At 45.6% G+C, this 26,467-nt stretch overlaps 1 protein-coding gene across 3 annotated transcripts in view; it reads left to right on the forward strand.

The window, feature by feature from the left end:
• The window catches only part of SPEF2 (sperm flagellar 2), a 176,564-nt gene that overhangs the window by 45,364 nt on the left and 104,733 nt on the right, over positions 1 to 26,467 (forward strand). For all 3 annotated transcript variants that reach the window (XM_068251235.1, XM_068251236.1, XM_068251237.1), the window contains exons 5-10: positions 2,899 to 3,039; positions 5,025 to 5,104; positions 10,858 to 11,044; positions 11,525 to 11,713; positions 17,150 to 17,337; positions 23,218 to 23,386. In XM_068251235.1, the coding sequence (XP_068107336.1) occupies positions 2,899 to 3,039; positions 5,025 to 5,104; positions 10,858 to 11,044; positions 11,525 to 11,713; positions 17,150 to 17,337; positions 23,218 to 23,386 (954 nt within the window). The remainder of the gene's footprint in view (positions 1 to 2,898; positions 3,040 to 5,024; positions 5,105 to 10,857; positions 11,045 to 11,524; positions 11,714 to 17,149; positions 17,338 to 23,217; positions 23,387 to 26,467) is intronic.

The following is a 26,467-nucleotide window of genomic DNA, read 5'->3' on the forward strand; positions in this document are numbered from 1 at the left end:
ATAGGGTTAGAAAAAGTGGGTGGAGCCGACACCAGCCAAATACATACCCAGGCAACGCCGGGCAATCAGCTAGTACTAAATAATTATTATTATAATTATTTAGTATTTATATAGCGCCGACATATTACGCAGCGCTGTACAGTGTATATATATATATCTTGTCACTAATTGTCCCTCAAAGGAGCTCACAATCTTATCCATACCATTGCCATATGTCTATATTATGTAGTGTAAGTACTGTAGTCTAGGGCCAATTTTTTTTAGGGGGAGCCAATTAACTTATCCGTATGTTTTTGGAATGTGGGAGGAAACCGGAGTGCCCGGAGGAAACCCACGCAGACACAGAGAGAACATACAAACTCTTTGCAGATAGTGCCCTGGCTGGGATTCGAACCAGGGACCCAGCGCTGCAAGGCGAGAGAGCTAACCACTACGCCACCGTGCTGCCCAAATAATAATAAGAATATTTGTCATAAAGTGATGTGGTAGAACCAAGTAGGAGGCATCAATGTCTTTCTATTGTGTAGGCCTGAGACTATGGGGATCGATGAGCACACAGGGAAACACGTACTAGGAGGCATCTTGTGTTGCTAAAAAATTAAAATGTTTCAATCCCTGACAGATTATGTGTTAATGTCAAGCCAATAAACATCATGGGCATCACAGTGGGGTGGTGGACAGCACTCTTGCCTTGCTGTGCCGGGTCCCCGGTTCAAATCCCAGCCAGCTGTCATTTAAATATATCTAGGCACAGTGGCAAAGTGGATAGCACTGGGGTTAGGGCCTATTTCCACTACATGCAGAATGGATGCAGAAAAACAGACTCTGATGAATGCCTATGGGAAAATCTGCATCAGGAAAATCATGTTTAGTGGAAACAGGCCCATAGACATTCATTGGAGTCAGTTTTTCTGCATCCAATATCCGTGTAGTGGAAATTGGCCCTTACCATTCTAAATGTGGACCAGGGCACCATCTGCTTGGAGTTTGTATGTTCTCCCCTTGTTTGCGTGGGCTTCCTCCAGGTACTCCAGTTTCCTCCCACGTGCCAAAAACATACAGATAAATGAACAGCACATTGGAATATGTTGGGGCTTTATAATTCAATAATAATAATAATAATAATAATAATAATAATTGGCTTGCCTCAAAAAAATTGGCCCTAGACTGCAATAGACCTATAACTATGGTAGGGATTAGATTGTGAGCTCCTCTGAGGGACAGTTAGTGCCAAGACTATGTACTCTGTAAAGCAGGGCTGAAGATGTCAGCGCTATATAAATACTACATCACTGTTCATTATGTGTCTTCAACCACTCTGTCAACTAATTTCACACCAATAGATGGCGCTGTGCTCATATTTTAAAAACTAGACTAAAATAATCAGGCTCATTCTTTCTCTTCTTTCTGCTAGTACCTGACAAAGGTGCTAAACTGAATAATGCACGTATATTGTATTCTGATCAGTGTATTTAAAGGGACACTGTAGGGGGGTCGGGGAAAAATGAGTTGAACTTACCCGTGGTTTCTAATGGTCCCCCGCAGATATCCTGTGCCCGCGCAGCCACTCACCAATGCTCCGGCCCCGCCTCCAGTTCACTTCTGGAATTTCTGACTTTAAAGTCAGAAAACCACTGCGCCTGCGTTGCCGTGTCCTCAATCCCGCTGATTTCACCAGGAGTGTACTGCGCAGACACAGATCATACTGGGCCTGCGCTGTGCGCTCTTGGTGACATCAGCGGGATCAAGGACACGGCAACACAGGCGCAGTGGTTTTCAGACTTTAAAGTCTGAAATTCCAGAAGTGAACCGGAGGCGGGGCCGGAGCATCGGTGAGTGGCTGCGCCAACACAGGATGTCTGCGGGGGACCATGAGAAGCCCCGGGTAAGTTCAACTCATTTTCCCCTGACCCCCCTACAGTATCCCTTTAACCAAATGCAGACCGACGCAGTATAAATCTACGCCCAGCAGGTGGTGCTGCCACTCTGACTGGACGTAGATTCAATGTCCTCATAAACAAAGCGTCCCGCCGCGATCGTGCGCAACCGAGAGGGGAGATTATGCTGTCACATGACAGCTAACATCTCCCCTCAGTGATCAGGAGCCATCGCAATTCGCTCCTGATCACTACGATGGCTGGCGGATCATAGTGATCACTATTAGAGCAGCGGTAGTAGGAGGGGAAGAAGAGGATCCACTCACCTTCCTGATGTTCCCCCGACAATCGTCAGTGCGAGCAGGGATGCCGGCCAGAGCGGAGGGGGCTGGAGCTGCTCATCGCTGGAGCCTGGGAGGTGAGTAAAGGCTACTGGCTGTAGTGGGGACATCTGGCTACACTGGGGACACAAATGCCTGACTAACTATATTAGGGATCCAGCTGCCTGACCCCCCCAAATGCTCTCCCCCCCCCCCCGAAGGTCCTTGAGGGGGGTTAGGCTGCCGGTCCCCAAAAGGTTAAAGAGAGTCTGAAGCGAATTTTAAAGAACAAAAAACAACAACAGATACTAGTCTATGGAGAGGGAAGGCTCAGTCCTATTGAGCCTTCCCACTCTTCTCACGGTACCCTCTTTCCAGCATTGGCTCCCCCGTTCAAATTTCCCTCTGTGGGAGACTTTGGAAGTCTTTGGTCGTTCGGATGGCCTCATACTGCGCATGCGCAAGAGTTCGTGCTCACGCATGTACGGTACGGAGCGGTCCGTCTTTGGGTGAACTCAGGCTCCAGAACACTTCCGAAGCCTCCTGCAGCTGCAGAGAGCAGTCTCCGACCCATCGGTAGTCATTAAGCTCGGATATCCTTTAAGCACAATTAGCTTGGATATCCTTTTAAGCACATTTGTAACAATATTAGATATGTAACTAACAAGTTAAAAACGGCTTTGATTGTTTATTTTCTAAAGCTTCGTCGAGCAAAAAAGAGACAGAATGAAATAATGGCCCGAATCCAGGCAGCGATTGTGCAGATTCCCAAACCGCCACCCAACCGAAGCCTGAGAGCCATAGCGGAGCAGAAGATCCTCCGGAAGAAGAAGGAAGCTGAAGTAAGCAGAATGGTGTTTTATGCTGGTGCATTTATATTGCTTATTGTCTGTGTGAGATTATGTGCAGAGGATGGAATGCTGCATAACCTGATACAGCTGGAAACATTCAGCCCACCACTTACTGATGATGATGTTTTATTCTGCTAATAGTCCTCATATCTTCGATGACTGTCTGATTTTGGCCATGCGTAGTGCAGGAGAAGGAGGGACTGCAGCCCATCATCCAATCAGCAGAAAGGATCATTGGCTTTTATTCATAAAGCAGCGCAGCTTAAAGGGGAACTGAAGAGAGAGGTATATGGAGGCTGTCATGTTTATTTCCTTTTAGACAATACCAGTTGCCTGGCAGCCCTGCTGATCCTCTGCCTCTAATACTATTAGCCATAGCCCCTGAACAAGCATGCAGCAGATCAGGTGTTTCAGTGGTTCAGACTTATAAGTCAGATCTGACAAGACTAGCTGCATGCTTGTTTCTGGTTTTAATCAGATACTACTGCAGAGAAATAGACCAGCAGGGCCGCCAGGTAACTGGTATTGATTAAAAGGAAATAAACATGACAGCCTCCATATACCTCTCTCTTCAGTTCCCCTTTAATGTGAGGGAGCACTCGCTATGCACTCCTTACATAGCAGCGGTTGTTGCTATCTAAGGAGCGTGCCTTCCCTAGTTACGCACGTTTCTTACTCACCTATGTTCCGTGTCGCATCTCCATGGCAACAGGGCGTCAAATGACGTGACATCAGGACATGCCAGCGTATCCACCTTCAAGGGATTGACTACTGATCTGTCAGAACAAAAACCTACTGACACGGAGAACCTCCCTTCCCCTCAGCCTGCTTAAAGTGTACCGGAAGTGACAGGTGGCATGATGAGATAAACATTGGTAGATATAGTACCAATCCTACTTAGAACTTACGGTACCTGTTTGCACTTTTTTATCTTTGTCCTTTACAAGGGTTAATAAAGCAGTACTTTACGTGTTGAGTCAGGAAGCCAGATGTCTCCCAATAACTATTCAGAGGTCATAAAACTCATGTCTGTGCAAAGACTTCCAAATGCAGAATGGTTATTAAAAGTTCAGTAGGTCATCACTTCTCTGTGAGGGACCAGAATGAATGGCAGTCACAAGTGTGATGTTAAATATGGTTAAAACTTCTAACCCACATGTTTGGTGGCTGGATAGTGTACTGGTTGAGGGCTCTGCCTTTGACATGGGGGACAAGGGTTGGAATCCTGGCTAGGGTCAGTACCTATTCAGTAAGGCGTTCAAGGCAAGACTCCCTAACACTCAGGGCCGGTTCTCTCATGAAGCTAGGTAAAACATTTGCAACAGGCAGCAGAGTGTTTACACTTACAGCATGCAGTCAGAATATGAGAAGTGAGAGATGAGCAAGGTGAAAAGGTCATCATTGGGGAAAAGCAGCTTGTTGTGCTGTGTGAGGAGTCTGACAGTGAGTGAGGAGGGGGAAGCAGGAGAGCAGCACTGTTTCATTTGACTTGCACAGCAGAAGGGAGGAGCTGGCGCTGCTGTCCTGACTGAGGAGGAATGGAGTGGCTGAGGGTGAGCAGTTTGTTTGTCACAGACTCACAGCCAGACAGTGTTATATTATGTTGAGCTGTAACATGTCATGTGAGAATGAAGCAGAGTAAATTGTTGGGTGCTGGGGGGGGGGGGGGGGGGTGTCGGGGGGAGGGGAGCGGGCCATCCTCACAAGTTTGCCTCAGGCAGCAAAAAGTCTACAACTGGCCCTGCTAACACTGCTAGGTGGCCTCTTGAGCACATCCCAGTGGCTACAGCTCTTGAGCACTTTGAGTGCTGCAGGAGAAAGATGCTATGCCAATAAAAATGTTTGAAACAAATTAAAGTTTGATTGCTTCACTCTTTTCTCCACCCACACACTACACTCTCTTAAGCAAACTACCAGTTGTGTACAAAGAAACAAAAATGTTATTAATCCTTCACTGTACATTTGTCTTCCTATAGGAGGTCTTCAGAGAATTAACAAGATTTGAACAACTGGTGAAGAAAGATAGTTTATCCAACAACTTCACACTCAATGGAAGGTATGTCTTCAAATCAAATCGAAAATCGCTTTATTGACAGGAGCAAGATTCATACAGGCGTGGCCATGTATGGGGCAGCCGGCACATGAAGGAGAGAGGACCAGCAGCCAGCTATGAGTAGGGGGAGACACAGTGGCGTAGCAATAGGGGTTGCAGAGGTCTCGACTGCACTGGGGCCCTCTCTCAACCGCAGTATTAGCTCTTTATTGGTCCTGTGCTTGTAATAATCACTTTTATAGATGCTCTCAATGGTAGTTGTTATTAATAAACTGCTCCCCATCCCCTTCTTGCACCTCTGACACTGTGGTTGTCCTTTGCAGGTTTTGGTGCACCGTATCAATTGTTATGTGTGTATGTGTGTGTGTGTGTGTGTGTGGGGGGGGGGGGTAATGCAAAACTTGCATCAGGGCCCATAGCTCCTTAGCTACACCACTGGGGAGACAGCCAGCCTAGTGAGAGTCACTCATCTCTGCACTCACCTCCAGCGTTGAAGCTTCCTCTTCCCCTTCTTCATCAGCTGCCGCTGTGTATCTGTCTCTGTAGCCAATGTCTCTAACATGTGACTTGCTGTCACACTACCAGCAAATCACAGAATAGGAATCGCCGGCTGCAGAGATAGATGCACAGCGGCAGTTCATGAGGAAGAGGGAGCAGAATCGCTGGAGGCGATCAAAGAGGTGAGGAGGGAGGAGATGACTGGCAGCGGGAGGGGGAAGCATTTGACCACCTATAAAACAAGGGGAAGGAGGGAAGAAGCTAACAATCTAATCCTACCATAGTCATAGTGTGATGTCCTACCATATTATTATTATGTATTGATATAGCAGTGACATCTTCTGCAGCACATTACAGAATACAAAGTCATGTCACTAACTGTCCTCAGAGGAGCTCACAATCTAATCCTACCATAGTCAAAGTGTGATGCAGGGGCGTAGCAATAGCCATAGCAGGCATAGCAGCTGCTATGGAGCCTTGGAACATAGGGGGCCCCAGGTGGTACTTAATGTATTCTCCAATTAACCATTTAAGCCACCTCGGCGTGATTGTCACGTCCAGGCGGCTGCTGTTGCGCTTCTGTGCGCTTCCGCCTGCGCCCGTGTTGCCCCCCATTAGCCCGTAGATCAATGATCGGGAACATAGTTCCCATTCATTAAAGTGAGTCCCCGGTAGAAAGACCGACGGCTTCTTATCAGAAGCCGCTGTCTTTTTGATAAAAAAAAAAAGTTTCCCATCCTGCTTATGCTTCCTGGAAGCGATAGCATTCGCTTCCAGGACTAAAAAAGATTTTTTTGACTGTGGCCATCTTGTGGCCAAATAGTAAAACTACATCTACATACTTTTTTTAATGAAATAAACACACATGAATACATTTAAAATTACGGTAACTGTTTTTCATTAAACATTTTATTTGGGTAATTTTTGGTGTGGGAGACACCAAAAATTACCCAAATAAAATGTTTAATGAAAAACAATTTAAATTCAAAAAAAAAGTATAATTAGTTACCTAAGGGTCTCAACTTTTTTAATATACATGTGAAGAGGGTATATTACGAACATTTTTTAAATTATAAGCTTGTAAATAGTGATGGATGCAAAACTGAAAAAATGCACCTTTATTTCTAAATAAAATATTGGCGCCATACATTGTGATAGGGACATAATTTACATGGTGTAATAACTGGGACTAATGAGCAAATAAAATACATAGGATTTAATTATGGTAGCATGTATTATTTTAACCACTTCACCCCCCCAGTGCTAAATTTCTCCGTCCCTCTGCGCACCGCTTCACCCCCAGGGACGGAGAAAGGCGCACTTGTTTATTTACTTGCTGGGAGTGGGCGGGGAACTCTCGCGCGCACTCCAGCCAGCCCGCACAGCAGGTGACTAATTGGATGTTAGGAACGAGCGTTCCTAAATCCAATTAGCCTCGCCGATTGCGAGTAGAATGAAGACGGCTTTAAACAAAAGCCGTCTTCATTCAAAACAATGTAATGTAAACAAATGTGCAGCGCGCGATCGCGCGCCCCCGCGACCCGCGCGCGCACACACACCCCGGCTCTGCAGTACAATGATTGGTTATGGAGACTCTCCAGTCCCCAATAACCAATCATAGTACATAAATACTACAATGGAGGCAGCGCTGAAAGGTAAAAATAGCGCTGGTGTTTCAGGGGTAAAACCCCTCAGTTGTGAAATGGTTAAAGCTGTAATGGCCGAAAACTGAGAAATAATTATTTTTTTCAATTTTTCTTAATATTCCTGTTAAAATGCATTTAGAAAAAAATAATTCTTAGCATAATGTACCACCCAAAGAGAGCCTAATTGGTGGCAGAAAAAACAAGATATAGATCAATTCATTGTGATAATTAGTGATAAAGTTATTGGCGAATGAATGGGAGGTGAAAATTGCTCGGATGCATAAGGTGTTAAAAACACCCACGGGCTGAAATGGTTAATGGGTATCCATAGGGTAGGGACAGGTCGTATTGCTTAAGAGCGCCTACATCTGAGGCCCCCATGAAAGCTTTGCTATGGGGCCCCATGATCTCTAACTATGCCACTGGTGTGATGTCCTACCATATTGTTATTATGTACACTATATATTAGTGCTATCACTGACATCTTCTGCAGCAATTTGTTGAGTACATAGTCAAGTCACTAGCTCACAATCTACCGGTAATCTAATCTCTGTAATATTTCTGCTATATTTACAGTAAGTTGGGAATCCTTTTTTATTAGTAGATGGGGCTTTATTTAAAGTTTTGCTGTTGATGTCCACTGTCTGTGAATTACTCCGCTGCTAAGTTCATGTACATTTAACCCTGGCCATGACCTGTCATTACCACACCCACTTTCCAGTGCATGGACACACCCATTTTTCCGTACGCTGCATGTCAACAGCTACCGCAACAATGGATCCAGCACCTGCATAGCACCCTCAATAAAAAAAAATCCTGGAGCCTCCCATGGGTTTGAAGTATCTATAGTAATAATAATAGATAATAATTCTAACATGTGTATGTATGTGATAGCTAAGCTTATTATGACTTACCCCTTGATGCAAAGTACAGTACAGGATGAGGTATTTACTCTTTAGCATTTCATCATTGACATCAGTGGGCTTCTGTTCACAGATTAGGTTCTCCCCCAAGGTGCTCTCTATCAGCTGCCCTGGCCAAATTTATTCCAGCTTGTCAATGTAGCTTAAAGGGACTCCGAGCTCTGAAAAAAAAGGAAAGTTGTACTCACCAGGGGCTTTTTCCAGCCCAGTGCTGGTCGGGAGGTCCCACGCCGGCGTCCTGGCTCCTCTCCTTCTCCCCGCTCCGGAATGGCTGGCAGGCCGCAGCCCGGGCGACACTCTCCCGAGTGTCGGGCTGCTTCTTCCGCATATGACGCGCATTACGTCACACGCCGGCCGCCTCGCGTCATCACGGCGGCGGGGGGGGGGGGGGGGGGAAAGTACTGCGCATGCGCGAACAAAGCGCGCATGCGCAGTACTTTCACGCCGGCCGCCGTGATGACGCGAGGCGGCCGGCGTGTGACGTAATCCGCGTCATATACGGAAGAAGCAGCCCGACACTCGGGAGAGTGTCGCCCGGGCTGCGGCCTGCCAGCCATTCCGGAGCGGGGAGAAGGAGAGGAGCCAGGACGCCGGCGTGGGACCTCCCAACCAGCACTGGGCTGGAAAAAGCCCCTGGTGAGTACAACTTTCCTTTTTTTTCAGAGCTCGGAGTCCCTTTAAAGAGGAACTGGAGTGAAAATAATTTAGGGCTGGTGCACACCAAAACCCGCTAGCAGATCCGCAAAACGCTAGCAGATTTTTAAACGCTTTTTTTTATTTTTATGAGGCGGTTTGCTAGCGTTTTGCGGATTGCTGCTGCGGTTTTCAGTATAGTAGATTTCATATATTGTTACAGTAAAGCTGTTACTGAACAGCTTCTGTAACAAAAACGCCTGCAAAACCGCTCTGAAGTGCCGTTTTTCAGAGCGGTTTGCGTTTTTCCTATACTTAACATTGAGGCAGAAACGCATCCGCAATCCAAAAAATGCCTCACCCAGGCATTTTTCGTTTCTGCAAAACGCCTGCCGCTCTGGTGTGCACCACCCCATTGAGATACATTGACCAAGCAGATCCGCAGCCGCAAGCGGATCTGAAAACGCCCAAAAAGCCGCTCGGTGTGCACCAGCCCTGAATGATTAAAGTTTCTTATTTTTTTTTACAATATTCATTTATAGATTATTTAGTGAGTGTTTGCCCATTGTAACATTCACCCCGATTTACATTCTGAGATTTATCTCAGGTGGCAACTTCTTTAGTCTTGTCAGGTGCAACTCTGCGGAAATGTTTGTTTTCAAAATTCCAAAGCCAGTGAGGTTAATGGCTAGTCTTCCAGAATGCTCCATCACATTATGGGCAAAAGCTGGAAATCTTTCTTCAGCAGACAATACAAATGCATATAATGTAAAATAGATGTCAGTTGCAGCAAGGCATAGGATAGAAACTGACTAGAAGACAGAGCTAAACTGTCACATATAACAATAGCATGTGGTGTTCTCGGATTTTAGCTTGTACTATGCCTGATTGAATAAAGCACTTTTATCCTCATACGATTTTGTGCGGACTACACTTTCACCATGTGTATAATCACACTTAAAATACATTTTTTGCCCTAAATGAACAAAAATAGGCAACACTATTATGCCTCTTGCACACTACATGCGATTCCGATTTGCGATTTTGACGCGGTTTTACATGCGGTTCTGATTTTTAGGCCTCTTGCACACTACTTGCAATTCAGATTTTTTTTATACAATACAATTTTTGATTCCGATTGAAAAAAGTACTGCATGCTGCTACGCTTTTTAATTAGAATAAAAAATCAGATCGTATAAAAAAATCAAACTTGCATGTAGTGTGCAAGAGGCCTTAGATTGCTTAATGTCATTTCACTGCATATCAAAACCTCACTTAAACTCTGGCGCATCATGTGTATTTTGTGGGAAACTGCCACATTATGTGTATTTTGTGGGAAACTGCCACATTATGTGTATTTTTTTGGGAAACACTGCCATATTATGTGTATCTTGGGGAAACACTGCCGCATTATGTGTATTTTGTGGTAAACCGCTGCAAATATATTTCTGAGTCAACTAATACAGGGGCAAACCGGTCAACTTAAACTGGGGAGAGGGCTGCTAACACTGGGGCACACTGGTCAACTTAAACTTGGGAGAGGGCTGCTAATATTGGAGCATATCTGGCTACTCTAATTGGGAAGGGGCCTGCTAATACTGGGGACTGAGGCACACTGGAATTTGGATGGGGCTGCTAATTTAGGGGCACACCTGGCTACTTACATTGGGGAAGGGCTGCTAGAACTTGGGCATGCCTGGCTACCTATACTGTTGGAGGGGGCTACTTAATACTGGGAGCACACCTGCCTATCTATACTGGGGGGCTCATCAGCAACCTGAACTGGGGGCTCGGGAAGGAGGAGGGGAGCATGTCATCTACCTACACTCGTCCTGCCCCTCAGTCAAAATTAAGATTGCTATGTGGCCCCCGAGTCAAAAAGTTAGCACACCGCTGCTCTAGCGTAATGTTATAACTACTATAGCTTCAGAATGATTTCATTGTAGTGCCAGATAGACACTGGTCGCACGGTCAGGGAATGTCTTCTTTCACCATAGAGATGACTATGACATTCAGATCTTCTGTATAACATCATATAAAATGCTCTCTCTTTCAGAAGCCCGATACAAAGAAGCAAGTCAACAAGCAGCATTAGTAGTGTCCAGGTAAAACTAGAATCCACTGATGATTACGTGAGGAAGATTCAGAGGCGGCTGGAGGAAGACGGCGCAGCCCGTGAGCAGCGGGAAAAGAGGCGGCGCAGAATCCTGATGGAGCAGCTTATGGCCCATGGGGCCCAGGAGGTAATTATCTGGCATTGTTTCTTAGCGAGCACAAGAGCATTTATTCCATGAGACAGCACTGAGAGGTGAGGATGCAGGATTATTCAAATTTCGTATGCAAATTTATGCAGCTTGAAAATGGACCAGTCATATCACACCAGGGTGGAATTTGATTGGTCCATTTTGCAGCTGCATAAATTTGCATACAAAATTTGCATTATCCTGCATGAACTTGGAACTATTTGCATCTCATTGAACATCCCTACTAGTGGCAGAAAGGGCTGTGGAACTTTTCTACTTATTGGTGCAGAGTTGGCACAAACATTTACCTGCCCAGCCCAATCCCTAAATTGAGCCCATTGTGTAAATGTCACCGTTATGTTGTATTGTACAGAGATAACTGAACTCTTCGGTGAGCTCCATCAGAACACACAGCACACATGTATTTTGCTGATGTTTGCATGCTGATCTCTAATATTATACTTCTGTTGCCCTGTTTAGGAGGCGTTTCGGGAAGAGCAGCTTATCAACCGTTTAATGAGACAATCCCAGCAGGAGCGGAGGATCGCCGTACAGCTCATGCACGCCCGCCATGAGAAGGAAGTCATACGTCAGAACAGAATCTTCCGAGAGAAGCAATACCAGGAGCGCCGGGAGAGGGAATTCCAGGAGGCTCTGGACAGAGAAGCGGTACAATTCTCATTCCTAATTACCTTCAGTCATGGAATTTTGCAACAGGGGTGTAACTAAACTAACTGCAAAAATGATAGCATGGGGCCCCCTTGGTCCCCGAACCGCATGAGGGTCACATGATCAGGAGCTGGCGAATGGCAGCAGAGAGTGTTCTGCTGTGAAGCAGCATCTGGAAGCAGGAAAAAATGACAGACATTCCTGCTACTCCCTATTCTGCATGACGGGAGGAGGTGCCAGGGACGTTTTTTGTGAGCGAATGGGGAGGTTTTTTTTTTTTGCTAATTGGCTGCATTTGTGGTTGGGGAGGGGCCCTGAAAGCCTCTTGCCCCCCTGCGACGGCAGGGGTCGCAGGGGTGATTGTTACGCCCATGGTTTGCCGTATAAGGGCTACTGGCAGTGTGGCCTGATTCATTTATATAGAGCAGAAATCTACCAGGTTTTTTTTCAGTACATAGTCTTGCCACAAAGGGCTGGTTCACACTACACAGTAAAACAGCTTGTTTCATAGGACCGTTCAGATAATTAAAGAAAAAAAATTCTGATTGAACTTGATAGACGTATGTCTTGTTTCAACCAAACTAACTATGTCTGTCTGGTGTGGTATTTTTCGGACTATAGGACGCTCCTGACCATAAAACGCTCCTAGATTTAGGGGACAAAAGCCAGGGGAAAAAAATATACTAAACCTTGTGCATGCATGGTGCAGGGCCATGATCGCAGGGGAAACCTAGAGCTGTGGGGGGTCCCAACTACTAACATTCCCTTCTGTCCAATACAGGGGACTGTACTCCAGATCAGGTGTTTTTGTGGCGACACGTTATGGGTGTGAAGATCATGATTGCCGCACTTGTTTTTTGACCTTCTGAGAAAGGCCCCAAGGGTGTGAACATTTGGGGGTGGGACTCCATCAAAGTTTTGCTGAGGGACCCCGTGAATTTGTGGTCCCAACTGCCTTTAGATAATAATTCCTGTATTTGTATAGGGCTTTTCTCCTTTCAGACTCAAAACGCTTGCGAGGTAGCCACTAGAGCGTACTCAGTAGGCAGTAGCTGGGTTAGGGAGTCTCATCCAAAAACTCCTTACTTAATAGGTACTGGCTTACTGAATAGGAAGAGCCGAGATTTGAACTCTGCTGTCCCAAGTCTCCTATTCACTATCCAGCCACTGCTATCATTAACAAGCTCCTCCCATGTAGTTGTGGGATAGTCCCTCACCATTCTGGGGCAAGATCTTGTATGGGGCTCCACACCAAAAGCAAATGATGGTCATTATATATTTCTTCCATTTCTGAACAGTCACACCAACAATTGTCACCTTCTAACTGAGCTTCTTGCTAATGGTCTTGAAGCCCTTTCAAGCATTGTGCAGGTCTACAATCTTGACACGTTTGTCCTTGAACAGCTCTTTGTTCATGCCCATGGTGATGGAGAAGTTGTAATGGAAGGGACTGATTCTGTGTTTAGGTGTGCTCTATGCACAGAATAAGTTCAGGTGTATCTGTAAGTAGTTGATTGTAATACTGCTTACATCAATCTGTGGGAGCCAGAATTCTGTCTGGATTATAGGGGATCAAATACTTATTTTAATTTATAACAAAAATGGGCGTGGTCATGCAGTGAGTGGGCATGGGTGAGGCCAAATGTACATGAACTTAGCAGCGGTGTAAGCTACAGATAATGGGCCTGCCAATCTAAATATTGGATGGAGCGCCCTGTCCTTTATTTAGATATTTTACAATCAATATAGGCATAGATCAAAGATGTATACGCACATACAATTTTGATTGGTCAATCACTGACCAATTTTACCACCCCATGTAGTAAGTGGGTCAACAGACAATGAATTTGATGAACAGAGCTAAAATTGGCTAATCAAAATTGTATGTGTGTACCAGGCTTTACAGCTAATACTGTACATACTGAAAGTAGCAGGGATCAGCATACAATACAGCTGGTTTACAATCAGTAAAGGCACAGAGTAACACCTTACACTGTACACACTGGAGGTAGATCAGCACACAGTGCAGGCACTAGAGAACAGCTTATACTGTACATACTGAAGGCACCAGAGATCAGCACACTGGAGCTAGCGCGCCGAAAAAATATGAGGGGTACGTTGTGCGGCGCCGAAAAATAGGTGTGGCCATGGACCAGAATGTGGGTGTGGTCACGGGTGGAGACAAATTTACATGAACTTAGCAATGGTGGGACATTAGATTAGGACAGTGTTGGCAAACTTTTTGGAGGCCGAGTGCCCAAACTGCAACCCAAAAGTCACTTAGCTATCTCAAAGTGTCAACAGCAATTTAAACTAAATACTGTACAAACGTTTTAACACATACATGAACATTATGGAAAATCCAAGTTGAAAATAAACTGTGAAGATAAACAATTTCATCCATCCTACTCCTGAAAAAATGTATTCATTTTTTTTAGAACCTCCCAGTTTTATTTTCTGTTTTAAAAAGCTAAAAAAGTAGCTTTAATGCTATTGTCTCATATGATGATGATTCAGCTTTTCCCATAGTCTCGCAGTTAGCAATCATGAGGCCCCTATCAAGACAAATTCAGCAATCATGTGGCCCCCCAACAAGACAAATTCAGCAATCATGAGGCCCCCAACAAGGCACATTCAGCAATCATGAGGCCCCTATCAAGACAAATTCAGCAATCATGAGGCACCCAACAAGACAAATTCAGCAATCTTGAGGCCCCCAACAAATCATGAGGCCCCCAACAAGACAAATTCAGCAATCATGAGGCCCCCAACAAGACAAATTCAGCAGTCATGAGGCACATAAATAGACAGCATTTCACATAAATAGGCAGAATGCCCCCTTAATATGGTAGACACCTCTCACCTGGCTTCTGAATTCTCCTCTACTGGCTGCTGTGCCTGGAAATACTGTTTTTGGCTGGATTGGGGATGATGAGTGGGCTGAACGGCCTGGCAGTGATGCTGTGGCCTGGCTGGCGGTGATGCTGTGGCCAATGCTGTGGCTGGGTTTGCTGGCGGTGATGCTGTGACCTGGCTGGCGGTAATGCTGGGCTGTGCTTGGCTGGTTGAAGTAAATGCTGGCCTGACTGGTGGTGATGCTGTGGCCTTTTTGACAGTGATTCTGGGCTGGTTGGCTGATGGTAATGCTGGGCTGGCTGGCCTGGATAGTTTAAGTAGCGACAGGTGCCCCCTAGTTAAGGTAGTGCCAGGAGTCCCCCAGTTCAGGTAGTGACAGGGGGGTTCAGGTAGTGACACGAGCTCCCAGCTCATTTAGTGACAGGAGCCCCTCAGTGTATGTAGTGACAGGTGCCCCCCAGTTCAGGTAGTGACAGGGACCGCCCAGTGTATGTAGTGACAGGAGCCTCCAGTTTAGGTAGAGGTAGAGACAGGCACCCCCCAGTTTAGGTAGTGAGTGACAGAGACCCCCAGGTTAAGTAGTGAGTGACAGGCGCCCCCAGGTTAGGAAGTGAGTGACAGGGACCCCCGGGTTAGGTAGTGAGTGACAGGCACCCCCAGGTTAGGTAGTGAGTGACAGGGACCCCCAGGTTAGATAGTGAGTGACAAGGACCCCAGGTTAGGTAGTGAGTGACAGGTGCCCCCCAGGTTAGGTAGTGAGTGACAAGCGCCCCCAGATTAGGTAGTGAGTGACAGGCGCCCCCTAGGTTAGGTAGTGAGTGACAGGCGCCCCCCCCCAGGTTAGGTAGTGAGTGACAGGGACCCCCAGGTTAGGTAGTGAGTGACAGGGACCCCCAGGTTAGGTAGTGAGTGACAGGCACCCCCCCAGGTTAGTTAGTGAGTGACAAGGACCCCCAGGTTAGGTATTGAGTGACAGGGACCCCCAGGTTAGTTATTGAGTAACAGGCGCCCCCCAAGGTTAGGTAGTGTGTGACAGGCACCCCCAGGTTAGGTAGTGTATGACAGGGACCCCCAGGTTAGGTAGTAAGTGACAGGCGCCCCCCTCACCTGACAGACAGCCAGTAGAGTGGCAGACCTCGATCAGCGAGCGACCCGACTATTTAGATCGGGCGCCGGGCGCACCATGCTGTATATGCGGAAGTGATGTCACTTCCGCATATTAGCGGTGTACGCTAGGTCCTAGCGCCCGCTCTAATTGGTCGCCTGCTGATCGAGGTCTCACGCTGCAGCGGGGACAGCAGGGGGGGGGGGGGGGGCGTGGGGCTCTCAATAGCTTCTAATGTAGATGTATGACAGTGATTCTGGGCTGGTTGGCTGATGGTAATGCTGGGCTGGCTGGCCTGGATAGTTTAAGTAGTGACAGGTGCCCCCTAGTTAAGGTAGTGCCAGGAGTCCCCCAGTTCAGGTAGTGACAGGGGGGTTTAGGTAGTGACACGAGCCCCCAGCTCATTTAGTGACAGGAGCCCCTCAGTGTATGTAGTGACAGGTGCCCCCCAGTTCAGGTAGTGACAGGGACCGCCCAGTGTATGTAGTGACAGGAGCCTCCAGTTTAGGTAGAGGTAGAGACAGGCACCCCCCAGTTTAGGTAGTGAGTGACAGGGACCCCCAGGTTAAGTAGTGAGTGACAGGCGCCCCCAGGTTAGGAAGTGAGTGACAGGGACCCCCGGGTTAGGTAGTGAGTGACAGGCACCCCCAGGTTAGGTAGTGAGTGACAGGGACCCCCAGGTTAGGTAGTGAGTGACAGGGACCCCCAGGTTAGATAGTGAGTGACAAGGACCCCAGGTTAGGTAGTGAGTGACAGGTGCCCCCCAGGTTAGGTAGTGAGTGACAAGCGCCCCCAGATTAGGTAGTGAGTGACAGGCGCCCCCTAGGTTAGGTAGTGAGTGACAGGCGCCCCCCCCAGGTTAGGTAGTGAGTGACAGGGACCCCCAGGTTAGGTAGTGAGTGACAGGCACCCCCAGGTTAGGTAGTGAGTGACAGGCACCCCCCCAGGTTAGTTAGTGAGTGACAAGGACCCCCAGGTTAGGTATTGAGTGACAGGGACCCCCAGGTTAGTTATTGAGTAACAGGCGCCCCCCAAGGTTAGGTAGTGTGTGACAGGCACCCCCAGGTTAGGTAGTGTGTGACAGGGACCCCCAGGTTAGGTAGTAAGTGACAGGCGCCCCCCTCACCTGACAGACAGCCAGTAGAGTGGCAGACCTCGTTCAGAGAGCGACCCGACTATTTAGAGCGGGCGCCGGGCGCACCATGCTGTATATGCGGAAGTGATGTCACTTCCGCATATTAATTGGTCGCCTGCTGATCGAGGTCTCACGCTGCAGCGGGGACAGCAGGGGGGGGGGGCGTGGGGCTCTCAATAGCTTCTAATGTAGATGTATGACTAAGACTGAGACGGTCTGGCTGCTGGATGATTGTTACTCCCTCAGGAATCAGGAATGCTGTCAGCAGCACTGCGCTTCCTAGGTGAACTAGCACTGAACAACCGGGTTGTAAGATAATTGCATATATGGACTATTGCAGGCTCTGCAGAAGCAAGCCAAGCTGGACTGTGAAGAACAGATGCGGAAAGTGCAGGAGCTGCATGACCAGATTGCAGCGGAGCGAGCGCAGGCGCGGTACAAGAAACACTACGGCATTTGTCAGGAAATCATGAACCAGATTGTGGATCTAGTGGCAAAAACAGGAGAATACCGAGAGCTAACTAACAGGTAACCGCATTGAGTCTTTAGCATCCGTAACGCCATTAACAACATATTCTTATTGACTATTGTAGAATGTATATACCTTACGGAAATAAAAATTCTATATCTAGAAAAAGGCCAGCATGGATAAATAATACTGTTTTAGGGTCTACATGAAAAGGGCGCCGGTAAAAAAGGGCGCCTGGTGGAGCCCATATATACCAACTTCGGCTACAAAAAAGGCGCCTGGTGTAGCCCATATAAACTTCGGCTACAAAAAAGGCGCCTGGTGTAGCCCATATGAAAACTTCGGCTACGAAAAAACTCCGGGATGTGTTAATTACTATTCCCCCTCCAGGCTGCCATGGATAGTGGGGGAATGAAATAATTTGGCTTCCAGCACTTGTAGCCCATATAAAAACTTAGGCTAGAAAAAAAAGGCAATAATATGGGCTACAAAGGGGCACCTTACTGTAGCCGAAAACCTTGTAGCCAAAAAAAATACGGGCTACAAAGGGGAGCCCGCTTGTAGCCGAAAACCTTGTAGCCGAAAAAATATGGGCTACAAAGGGAGCCCGTTTGTAGCCCATATCAAAACTCGGGCGCCCTTTTCTACACCCTGTAGCCCATATTTCCAGAAATAACATTGATGTCTATGGCAGCGCCCTTTTCATACAGGCAGCTCGGGCGCCCTTTTCAACCGATCCCCTGTTTTAGACATGATTAAGTGTAAAAGGAATGCCTTTGGTGCCCTAAAAAAAATGAAGTAACTGCATCTGCACTAAAGAATTATAGGGAACGTAACAAAAACTGCAAAAAAGTTTAGACTTGCGAAACTGGAACGTGCAAAACTTGGAAACTCTGACCCAAGTCTGACTGGAATAGCTGGATGCTTGTTTAAGGGTTGTGACCAAGGCTTTAGAGTCGGTACAAAAATCATCCAACTCCGTCTCCTCAGTTTATGAAACCACCGACTCCATGTACTCAGATGTACCAATCTCCTTGACTCCCACTCCACAGCTCTAGCAGAGCTATGGAGTGTGAACAAAAATCATCCAACTCCAATCTCAACTCCTCAGTTTATGAAACCTCCGACTTCTACTCCAGGTACCCAAATATTGCTTTGACTCCGACTCCAAAGCCCTGGTTGTGACTCACACATTACTGATGCCAGAAGATCGACAGGACTACTGAGCAACTGGTATTCTTTAAAAGGAAAGATATGTCAGCCTCCATGTCCCTCTCACGTTGGGTTCACATTCTCTCTCGGGCGTAAGTTCTCTCTCTCACCTTCTGAGTGCTGTGAGCCACTCCCCACTACATAGCAAAAGACGCGTCGCTAGCCTAACTGTTGCCTGAGGGATGAAATCCCGAGTGTAAGAGACCTAAAGAGACTCTGAAGTCTCCCTAAAATTAGGTTTTTCGTTTAAAAACCTCATTACCATTCTTGTCCCACCTAAAACTCCGCAGAACCGCAACTGAAAACTCCCTCAATCACCCCAAACTCACGGGGGTACACGCAGGCAACTTCCGCATAGAGGCAGCACGGCTCTGCCTCTATGCGCGTCAATCAGTGCCGATCGCCGCCTCTCCCCCGCCCCTCTCAGTCTTCCTTTACTGAGGGGGGCGGGGTAGAGGCGGAGATACGTGCTGATTGACGCGCATAGAGGCGGCAGCAAAATCCACGACCAAGAAAGTCGTGGATTTTGCCTGCCCTGTACCCCCGTGAGGTTGGGGTGATTGAGGGGGTTTTCAAATGCGGTTCTGCTGCATTTTAAGAGAGACTATAATGTTAATGAGGTTTTTAAAATAAAAACCTCATTTTAGGGAGACTTTAGAGTCTCTTTAAGGGAAGCAGTAGATTTGGGCGCATGAGACAAGTGGACAAAAAGGGCGCCCCATTCACTTTCATTATAAATATCGTTTAATGGGCGCTGAACGGGGAAAATAAGGCGCCGGAGATTTTTAAGGATTTATAACGGCGCCCGGAGATTTTTAAGGATTTATAACTATGTTTGTGATGATTTAAGTTTACAAAATGAGCCCGTGACGAATAACGTTTATGAAGATAATAAATCACTATTTCTAAAACATTTCTAACACATTATTATCCACCCAAAAAAATAATTTACATTTTTTTTCTTTACATTCTTTATTTATTCATGTCTGTAAAACATTATTATCCATAGGGGGTTTTAGGTTTAGGCACCAACAGGGGGGTCTTAGGTTTAGGCACCTACAGGAGGGTCTTAGATTTAGGCACTAACAGGGGGGTCTTAGGTTTAGGCACCAACAGGGGGGTCTTAGGGTTAGGCACCTACAGGGGGGTCTTAGGGTTAGGCACCTACAGGGGGGTCTTAGGTTTAGGCACTAACAGGGGGGTCTTAGGTTTAGGCACTAACAGGGGGGTCTTAGGGTTAGGCACCAACAGGGGGGTCTTAGGGTTAGGCACCAACAGGGGGGTCTTAGGGTTAGGCACCAACAGGGGGGTCTTAGGTTTAGGCACCAACAGGGGGTCTAGGGGTTAGGGATAGGTACAGGGAGGGTTTTTAATAAACGAAAATATAAGTTTCACTTTACAAACAGGGAAGATTAACGTTTTAAGAATTGCCGATCTCATACACATTATTTAGTGATTTATACATTTTTAAATCACTATTTATAAACGAAATTCTACACAATAATTTCTATAAACGATATTTCCATTTATCGTTTATACCACGCGCCCTTTTTTCCCGACGCCCTTTTCGTACGTACGCCTCTTTAAGGACGTCAGTCAGGCCTTCTTCATTCTGTGATATTCTAGTGCCACAAAGAGATCCATCAGTTGCACTGTTCAGACTGCTTTACAAGATGTTTTTACCTTAATGACTTGTTTAGATACATAGTGAACAGGAACAGAGCTGCTCTACTTGTAACATTGGGCTAACTTACCACATCACTAGATCTACTTTGTTTTCAATATTTAATCTCAGTAAATTGTACAGGAAAAAATAACCGCTGTGAACAAGGTTAGATCAGGACACTTGGCATGTTTACATGAAATGTGTACAATGTATGAAATCACATCATTGAATTAGCAGAGAGGAATTTACGAATAGATAGCTGCTGCACTACGGGAAAAATAGGCAACCAGGGCCAGATTCCGGAAAGGCCACAAAGTCCCGGGTCTTGGGTGGCTTTGGCCCAAGGGCACACCTGGACATAAAAAGAGGTTGCTACGTATGAAAGAGGAGGCTGAAATGGGGAGCAACAATGAATAAGTGAAGCTAACGTCTAATGGAACCATCCATGAAAGAGAGGCTCTGCAGTACATGGATGTTACACATGGAAGAGGGGGCTGCACATAGGATGGGAGGGGCAGTGCCGTAGACGGAAGAGGAGTCACAACAAACTTGGCCTAGGCCAAAAAGTATAAATCCGGCCTTGTAGGTAACAGCGAAATGGTCAAACAAGGGTTGCCAAGTTAGCCAATAAATGGTATCATTCTGATTCAAAACTTCATAGCCAAACAAAAGGAATTATTTAGTGGCTTGGTAACAGGGTGATGGACTGACAATATTGCAGATGGGCAAAGAGCTAAATGTCCACTGTAGGCAGGTATATTCTACCCCATAGCTCTGCTTCCTGACCAATCAGCCAATCTGGAAGTAACCTACAAGTATGTCTGGAATTTTTCAGACCATCGCCAGCGTACATCGCAAAAAGGGCACCGCAGTAATTTGCGTTAGTAGAATATCTGTAAATGACCAATATTGCATTATTGGGCTCTAACTACCGGTAATTCCAATAGTAAAATATCGTTAATTTTACCTTTATTTTATTATTGCCTATCCTTACCTTATTCTCATTTGAACCCTCCCTCTAAAAATGCCCTACCCTAACCCAGTGATCTGCAAACTTGGCTCTCCAGCTGTTAAGGCACTACAAGTCCCACAATGCATTCTGACAGCCACAGTCATCATTCATAAAGGCAAATGCATTGTGGGACTTGTAGTTCCTTAACAGCTGGAGAGCCAAGTTTGCAGATCACTGCCCTAACCTAACCCCAGCACCGCAATCTCCACCATCAATGTCTTCTAATATTTGCACTGCCTGATTACAATATTTATCAGGCACCGTCAGCTCATTGCCAGCGCCCTGAGGGTAATCTGGGCGCCGCCATATTAGCAATTAACATTGCGGCCTATGCAGCACCAAGTGGCTAACCTACGCACAAACTAACTGCTTCGCTCCCTTACTATCATGTTATTATTCACACTAAGAGTCTCGTGATTTTTTCTGTCCATTCCAATGATTGTATGATAGAGCTCACATACGTCACACCACAACAGCATAAAAATATAATGAGCTCACGGTTCCTCCTGGAGTCTTATTGTGGCCTCTTGGCTGTTTGATTGTCTCAAACCTCTGTTCTTCACTGTCAAAAAGATACCTGTGTGGTTTTGTTTCTAATGAAAATCCTGGTATAAATGTAAGTCTGTTCTGATGGTAGTTATACAAATAAGGAAAAGGAATGATGATTCTGAATCTCAAAGGGTTAGATCAGTGGTCCTCAAACTAAGGCCCGCGGGCCGAATGTGGCCCCCTAAGGCTTTCTTACCGGCCCCCCACACAGAAAATGTATTGCTTATAAATGCAGTCAGCTACATCTTTAAATATTGGTGGTCCACATATGGAATAGCAGTGCAGCACCCCCCATCCACATGGAAGCCAGAAAGCAGAAATTTTGCTGGTTTCCAATCAAATTCCACATCAGGTGACACTGCTGTCCAATTGGCTTGCAGATTGTCACCTGGGTATGCTTCACTGTCTGGTCCGCAAAGACGTCTACATCATTTTATGTTTACTCCGGCCCACCAGCGGTCTGAAGTATGTTGACCCGGCCCTCAACCCAAAATGTTTGGGGACCCCTGGGTTAGATGGTGGTTAAACCTGACCAGTTTTATCATAACATTACAAAAGAAAATAAGGTCATGACACTGGCCAGGTAGGAGACCCTTTTAATGTGGTATGAAGCTCAGCATTTTGCTCTTTGCTCTAAAATATTATTTTCAGCATAAAATCTACTACCACAAAAAAAATGAAGCACAAAAGCATTCAAACAGTTAAACACAGCACTTTGTTCTTCAGTTGAAAACTCCTTGCTAGAGTGGGCGGCTTCTGGCCACATCTGAAGAGGTGAACATTATCTTTTGTTTACATTCCTTTGACAGATATATTTAGTAAACATTAACTAACTGATAAAACTGAGCTGAGAAGTGATCACTAGATTGAGTTTAATGTATAAATAAAGCAGCTATGCAATAAAATGCAATGGCAGCTTTCAGAGCTGATACACTGTACTTTGGGAACTTTGCATACAATTGAATGGGTAATAAAAAGTATGTTTTTATTGAATGTTATATCAGAGTTTCTCCCACTTTAAGCTCCATAGACCAGATCTACAGAATATTCTCTTCTCTCTGAGTGATTTTATGTTGTGTTAATTTGTCTTTGTGTTTAGGGAATGTAATTCCTTTTCAGGAAATCTTTACTGGCTGCCAGATAGAAATTTTAAGGTATGAAAAAGTTATTTGTTTTTGAAATTTGAGGACCTTAAAATGCACCTGATATTTATGGAGTGAGACTCAGGCCTGGGTAATAAATTGTGTCGCCTTGTTCTTCAATAAGCTGCTCCTATTGGCCATTTTTACTAGTCTGGTGCCCACTTATGCTGCCACTAATATCACAGGACTAGAGGTGACATTTGGCCATATGAACACCTTGATGAAGGATCATGAGACACAATTTGTGGCTCAAACCGGAGTCTTACTTCATAAATGGATGTTAGTCAGTAAAATGTAGTGAAGAAGGGAAAATAATTTCTGAAATCCTCCTCACATCCTAAATGAGTTTGTTCCTCAGGTTAATACCAAGCAAGTTAATGCGAGAGTGGAAGGAGATCTTCATCAGTGGACTTCCTCTGGATGAAGATGCCTCAGTAGATCCTCTTCCTTCTGAACCAACCCCAGAGCAACTTGTGGAACTTGAGAAAGAAAGTCTTCTAGATGGCAAAGACTTTGAAGAGTACAAGGTACAGCTGAGAAATCCTGTGCTTTGCAAAATTACTGACTTCTGGTGCAGTGGGTTTAAAATTCATTTTTAACCTTCAACTTTTTTAATGATAATTTATTATGAATGTTATTGAAATGTATCATTTTGAACATTATATGGTTAGGAAGGGGGGATTTTAGGGTTAGTCACTAGGAAGGGGGGTTGTAGGGTTAGGTGTCAGGAAGGTTGGTTTTAGGGTTAGGCATCAGGAAGAGGGGGTTAGGGTTAAGCATCAGGAAGGGTAGTTTTTGGGTAAAGTGTCGGGAAGGGGAATTTTAGGGTTAAGTGGCAAAAAGTGGGGTTTTAAGGTTAGGCATCAAGAAGGGGAGTTTTAGTGTAGGCATCAAGAAGGGGGTTTTAAGGTTAGGCATCAAGAAGGGGAGTTTTAGTGTAGGCATCAAGAAGGAGGTTTTAGGGTTAGGCATCAAGAAGGGGAGTTTCAGAGTTAGGTGACCAGAAGGGTGGCTTTAGGGTTAGGCGTAAAGAATTAGGTTTTAGGGTTAGGCTTCAGGAAGGGGGGGTTTAGTACCAGGTTTCTTTATAGGAGGATCGATTTAAATCAAGTGAAGCCACAAAATAGCGATCTGTTTCCAAAAATTTTTGTTTCACACTTTATTATATTCACAAAAAATTATTTTTCTTCTTCAAAAAGGTAGAAAAATTCTTTGTAAAGCAGCAGAAGAATTTGTGGTACAGACAAATAAAAAGCAATACAAAAAGCAGATCATAGACACTGTGTGCTTTGTTTGATGAAAAAAGGTAATTTTAGTTCAGGAGACGACACTAGTCCGTTTCGGGTTATTGACCCTTCGTCAGGCCTTTACAAAGCATCGAGAATTATCTTAACCAGAGAATATGTACAGTCATAAAAGACCAAAAATGAATTTGATTAGTAAAGAGGTATCTGTTCCAACCAGACACAACACGGCACCTGACTGATGGCTGACATAGGGAAACTCAGCTGCAAACACAGTTGAAGAAGAAAAATAATTTTTTGTGAATATAATAAAGTGTAAAACAAAACATTTTGGAAACCGATCGCTATTTTGTGGCTTCACTTGATTTAAATCGATCCTCCTATAAAGAAACCTGGTACTATTTGAGCATAGTGGTGTGCTCAAGTGTGGATCGTTACACTAACAAGAGTTCCTTTTTCTGTTACCTGGGACTCATTCCCAACCATATTGAAACATGGGGTTTAGTATTAGGCATCAGGAAGGGGGGTTTAGGGTTAGGCGTCAGGAAGGGGGTGTTTTAGAGTTAAGCATCAAAAAGAAAGGATTTAGGGTTAGGCCTCACGAGGGGGTTTTAGGGTTAGTTAGGTGGAGGGTTCTGTGTGAGAGTACGGTTAGGTTAAGTTGTAGTGATATATCGTTAATATATACCGATATTTTATTACAATAATTTACACTATTTACTCTTTAAAAACAAAGACTATCAGTAGATATTAACAATAATTTTAGTAACGAAAACAGGCATCCATTTCATCTCCTGCCAGTATTTAATGCACGCCCCTTTAAAGGGAACCAGAGAGGAACGCTGGTTAAAAATAGAAAAAGGCTTTTATACATACCTGGGGCTTCTTCCAGCCCCATAAGCCTGGATCGCTCCCACGCCGCCATCCTCCGCTTCCTGGAACTGCCGGTACCGGGTCCCGTCACTTCCGGCGGACGCGGCCAATTGTCCGCATCACAGGGGCTTCCTTCATACCCGTATGCATGTGGCTGCGCAGTAGGCAGCCTCATGCGTACTTGTATAGAGGGAGCGCCGTGTGATGCGGAGAATCGGCCGCGTCCGCCGGCTAAATGGCCGACTCGCGGCAATGACGGGACCCAGTACCAGCGGATCCAGGCAGCAGAGGACGGCGACGTGGGAGCGATCCAGGCTTATGGGGCTGGAGGAAGCCCCAGGTATGTATAAAAGCTTTTTTTAAATCATCTCTGGTTCTCTTTAAGCCTCTGGTGTGAAGATTGGTCAGCAGGCAGCGTAGCCATTCATTCATTTGAGGCTTCATAAACCATTGTGCATACTGGCAACGCAGTGACTAAGTATAGGCAGTGAAGAGGATGCAGCTACCCACGTGCTGAATGTTTGTATTCTTATGTTGAAATTCTTACCTCACTTTATCTTCTAAGCTTTTTTTTTGTCTGGTTTGGAAAATATTTACCACAACAGTTGTGCTGCGAGGCCCACTTCCTGCCATTGCAGGTCTGCATGCCTCTGTCAGGAAGTCACCGAATTATCTGAGGTAGGCTGGAGGTGGTGCAGGACTTGTTTACTTTCTTCCTTTTAAACCATGGGCCATATTACACAAAAGAGAGCATTTAAAGAGACAGTCGGGATATACAAAGCTGTCAAAAGGTTTAAAAGGGTTGTAAAAATGGTGTTGTACATAAATTGGCATTTAAAAGGGTAACTTTGTTACCCCCTCTTGCTGTTGCTGGCTAAAAGAGGTTAAGCCACGCCTACTGTAGGCAGGAGTGCCATGGCACTGCATTGGCTTATGGGAGAAATGTAGCATCCAGCTCACTTCACCTCCTCACTGCTGTCTTTCTGTCACACACTGCTCTCTTGACAGAGCTGCTGATCTACTCCATGTAGAGTTTTTAAACTATCAATACCAGCACTTCACAGGGCATCATAATATTAAAACATAGACATAATTACCTCTTCACAACTAGCGCTCGGCTTCGCTGCACTTAGCAGCTCTTCACAGACACACAGCAATGATGCAGTTTCCTGCATCTAGTTGGCATGTGTGAGATTTACATAGAACAACCCTACTAAGGAGGAGCCTGCCCTACCAAACATGCAAATCCAAAGTGTGAAGGAGCGACACAGAAGGTGTAGAGGTGTGCCAAGACCCCAGCCCCTGTGTCTCTGGGGCTCACAGTAATCCAGAACAATATGGGTCGACACCACCAAGTAAATGTAATTAATGCTTTTTTGTTCCATCATATGGTAGTTACCGTCTGTAACCACCATGTGATGCAATAAAAGAGTTTTAATTACGTTTACTTGGCTGTGCCGACCCACCTTTCTCTTCTGGACCATCCTACCC

This window comes from Hyperolius riggenbachi, chromosome 1 (genome assembly GCF_040937935.1).
Source record: "Hyperolius riggenbachi isolate aHypRig1 chromosome 1, aHypRig1.pri, whole genome shotgun sequence".
NCBI classification, from domain to species: Eukaryota; Metazoa; Chordata; class Amphibia; order Anura; family Hyperoliidae; genus Hyperolius; species Hyperolius riggenbachi.